At 65.4% G+C, this 3,322-nt stretch overlaps 1 protein-coding gene across 1 annotated transcript; it reads left to right on the top strand.

Annotated features, from left to right (window-relative positions):
• Positions 1–611: 611 nt before the first annotated feature.
• On the top strand, positions 612–2,701 carry H696_03836 (hypothetical protein; the record flags this gene model as incomplete). The annotated part of the gene is made up of 6 exons (XM_009497695.1): positions 612–692; positions 768–1,017; positions 1,343–1,483; positions 1,561–2,192; positions 2,362–2,502; positions 2,585–2,701. 6 exons carry the CDS (start codon positions 612–614, stop codon positions 2,699–2,701), a joined length of 1,362 nt encoding a protein of 453 aa, XP_009495970.1.
• Positions 2,702–3,322: the final 621 nt, after the last annotated feature.

The following is a 3,322-nucleotide window of genomic DNA, read 5'->3' as shown; positions in this document are numbered from 1 at the left end:
GGGGTCTGTTGGAAGGTCTCGGGAGGGAGGCCAAGTCGGCGCGCCTGCCCGCCTCAAATGCTCGCGCACGCCTGCGTGGTGGGCACACACACACACACACACACACACACGCACACACACACGCACCGGTGCGACGGTCGGAGGCGGCAGGGAAAACAAAGCATCGTGTGTCATGTGACGACCTGGTCCGGGTCAGATCGTCAGTCCGGCGAGCGGGGGGCGGGGGCGCCCGGCCGGCGCACGGTGCTGTGTCCCCTGTCGGGGGCGGGGGGCCGCTTCGGGCCGGGTGACCCCGGTCCGGACAAAGAGATGGGAGTTGCAGCCGGCGCTCGGTATGCACGGCTGGCTGCACACTCCGGCCCCTTCGCGCGTCCTCGTCACGCTCGCTCGATGTCCAGCGCCGTCCTTTGAGATCTCCTTTCAGGGAGGGCTGCGTCTTGCCGGGCGGGCCTGCCGCTCGCTTGGCTACTCCCCTTCTCCCCTGCTCCCTCGCCGGCCCCCTGGCACTGTGTTCCCCTCCCTCCCCCCGCCCCTCCTCCCCGCGCCCTCCTTCTCGCCCCGTCTCCCCTGCCTGCCCTTCCTCCTCTCCATTTGTGCACCGTGCGCCGGAGATGAGTAAGTTCTTGACAATCTTCTCCGGGCCAAAGGCCCCTGAAGAGCCGACCAAAGTCAATTTCGCCGGTTTGCTGAATGTGCGCGTCTCCTCCCCTACCCCCCCCCCCCTGCACCGACATTGATGGGGCCCGTCTGACTATGTCCCCTTCCAGCATGGCAACACTTGCTATTGTAATTCCGTGATCCAGGCGCTGTACGCGTGCCCGCTCTTCCGGACGCGCCTTCTGCAGTACAACGATGCCATGCGCCAAAGCCGGTCATACCTGTTCGCCAAAAAGTCCCCCGGGTCGACCCTGCTATTTCTCCTATCGGACATCTTCCGCAAGATCCAGGCCGCCGGTGATGGGCCGGATAATGTGGTGGACCCGCGGGAGTTCATCAGTTTTCTGCGAGCCGAGAATGGTACGTCCAGGCGCCATGCATGTGTGTGTGCATGTGTGTGTGCATGTGTGCATGTGTGCATGTGTGCATGTGTGCATGTGTGCATGTGTGTGTGTGTGTGTGTGTGTGTGTGTGTGTGTGTGCATATGTGTGTGCATGTGTGCATGTATCTGTGCACATGTGTCTGTGTGTCTGTGTGTCTGTGTGTGTGTGTGTGTCTGTGTCCTCATACGCCCGCGTGCCAGCGTGTGTCCATGTGTCCGCGCGTGAGGGTGTGCCCGTGCGTTCGCGGTCTCTTCCCCGCTCCGGCTGACCTCCAACATCACTCCCCTGGCCTGGGCCACAGAAACCTTCAACTCCCGCGCGCACCAGGATGCCCACGAATTTTTTACCTTCATGCTGAACTCCATGGCCGAAACCCTGGAAAAGGAGACCCGGCCGGCGGCCCACTCGCCGGTGGTCGGCTCGCTGGCGTCTGCTGCCGGCAGTGCGACCGATGCCTCCGGCCACTATACGCTGTCCTTCCCCACAGGCGAGGCTGGCCCGGCGCGTTTGCGCATCGAGCTCCCCCCTCGGCGGCCCCCTCCACCTGGATCCACCACCTGTTTGCCGGGATGTTTGTCTACGAGACCCGGTGCCTGTCCTGCGAGCGGGTGACCAAGAAGACTGAGCAATTTTTCGAGCTGTCCTTGAACCTGGTGGCCGAGAGGCCCCAGCCCAGCGCGGCGGCGGCCGCGTCTGCCGCGGCCGCCGCCAATGCCGCCTCCAGCACGCGGCCCTCCGCGCCCGGGGCCGGGGCCGGGCCCGGGCCCGGGGCCGACCCGCCGGCCACCCCCCCGGGAGTGGTGCACCTGCCGGTCCAGCGGTCCAACTACCAGGCATCCGCGCTAAACACCCAGCATGTGTCGGTGTCCTTCTGCCTGCGGCGCTTCGCCACGTGCGAGCTCCTGCGCGGGCAGGACAAGTTCCGCTGCGCGTCGGCCCTGTGCGCCGGGGCGCCACAGGAAGCCGAGCGGTCGATTCGCGTGGCCGAGCCGCCGCCCATCCTCACGCTGCACCTGAAGCGCTTCCGCTCCGGGACCGCCTTCGCCGATGCCTTCGCCCAGCAATACCATGGCCCGGGGCGCCTGGTGGGCGGGGACAAGCTCAACAGCCGGATTCCCTTCCCGACGCAGCTGCGCCTGGCCGAGCTACTGGTGCGTGGTGCCGGCTGCGCCTGACCCCCGCCAATGGGGCTCCTTTTGGCGCTTGCCCTTCATCATGTCCCCCTTGCGTGGGTTGGACAATGTTTGATCGGAGTTTTTTTCCCCGCCCCCCCCCCCCCTCCTTCTGACGACCCCCATACGTCCGCTTGCCAATGGCCAGACCCCCGAGGCCGAGGACCACACATACACCCTCATGTCGGTGGTGGTGCACATCGGCGCGGATCTTTCCCAGGGACACTATATTGCCATCACCCGGACATCGGACGACTGCTGGACTGTCTTCGACGACCAGGTCATGCATGTGCGCCTGCTCTTCGCCGCCTTCCGCCCGCCCCTTCACTCCCCGGCCCTCGCCCCGCGCTGACCCTCCCCCCCCCCGATAGATTGTCCCCAACCGCGATCTTGGCCGGTACTTTGGGCTGCCACTGTCGAAGCCCAACGAGCGTGTCATCACCCAAACTGGGTATCTCCTTTTCTACGAGAAGAGTGCCGACCTCTAGCCGGTGTGCTGCTGGCGTCTGGTCCCCTTCGCGACAGCGGCAGCAGCAGCAGCACCAGCAGCCAAAGACGCGAGGGTCGGTGTCCACATACACACACACACACACACACACACACACACACACACACACACACACACACGAGACCTTCCCTCCCTTGTTCTGCCCCCCCCCCCCTCTCATTCTCGAGTGCAAGCGCGCGCACACGCATTCACCCGCGCCAGTCTGCGATAGAGCCGGCGTCGCGCAGGGCGAAAACAATAATACAACAAAATCCTCACACCGAAACTTGCTCACCCCAATCACCCATTCTCGCATCTGTTCCTCGCCCTTGGAGGCTGGGCCCGGCCGAGTCCGCAGGCGGACCACGTGACCCCGATCGGACATTGACCCAAAGGGCGCCGATCTTCGCTCCCCGGGGGCGGCGCATACGCACACACACACACACACTCTCTCCCCACAAGTGAGAACTTCCACACCCGCCCACCCTCGCACACACACACACACGCACGCACACCATCTTGGCCCCTTTCGCGTCGCCCCCACACCTGCCCCGCCCGACCCCCTGCCACCCGCGCCCCCTCCCCCCCTCTACCTCTCGCCCTTTCCCTCTCGGTGCCTCCC

Source organism: Fonticula alba, assembly GCF_000388065.1.
Source record: "Fonticula alba strain ATCC 38817 unplaced genomic scaffold supercont2.6, whole genome shotgun sequence".
In the NCBI taxonomy this organism is placed as follows: Eukaryota; order Rotosphaerida; family Fonticulaceae; genus Fonticula; species Fonticula alba.
Note: the sequence above shows the minus strand (reverse complement) of the source record. Positions and strands in the feature narration are given on the sequence as shown.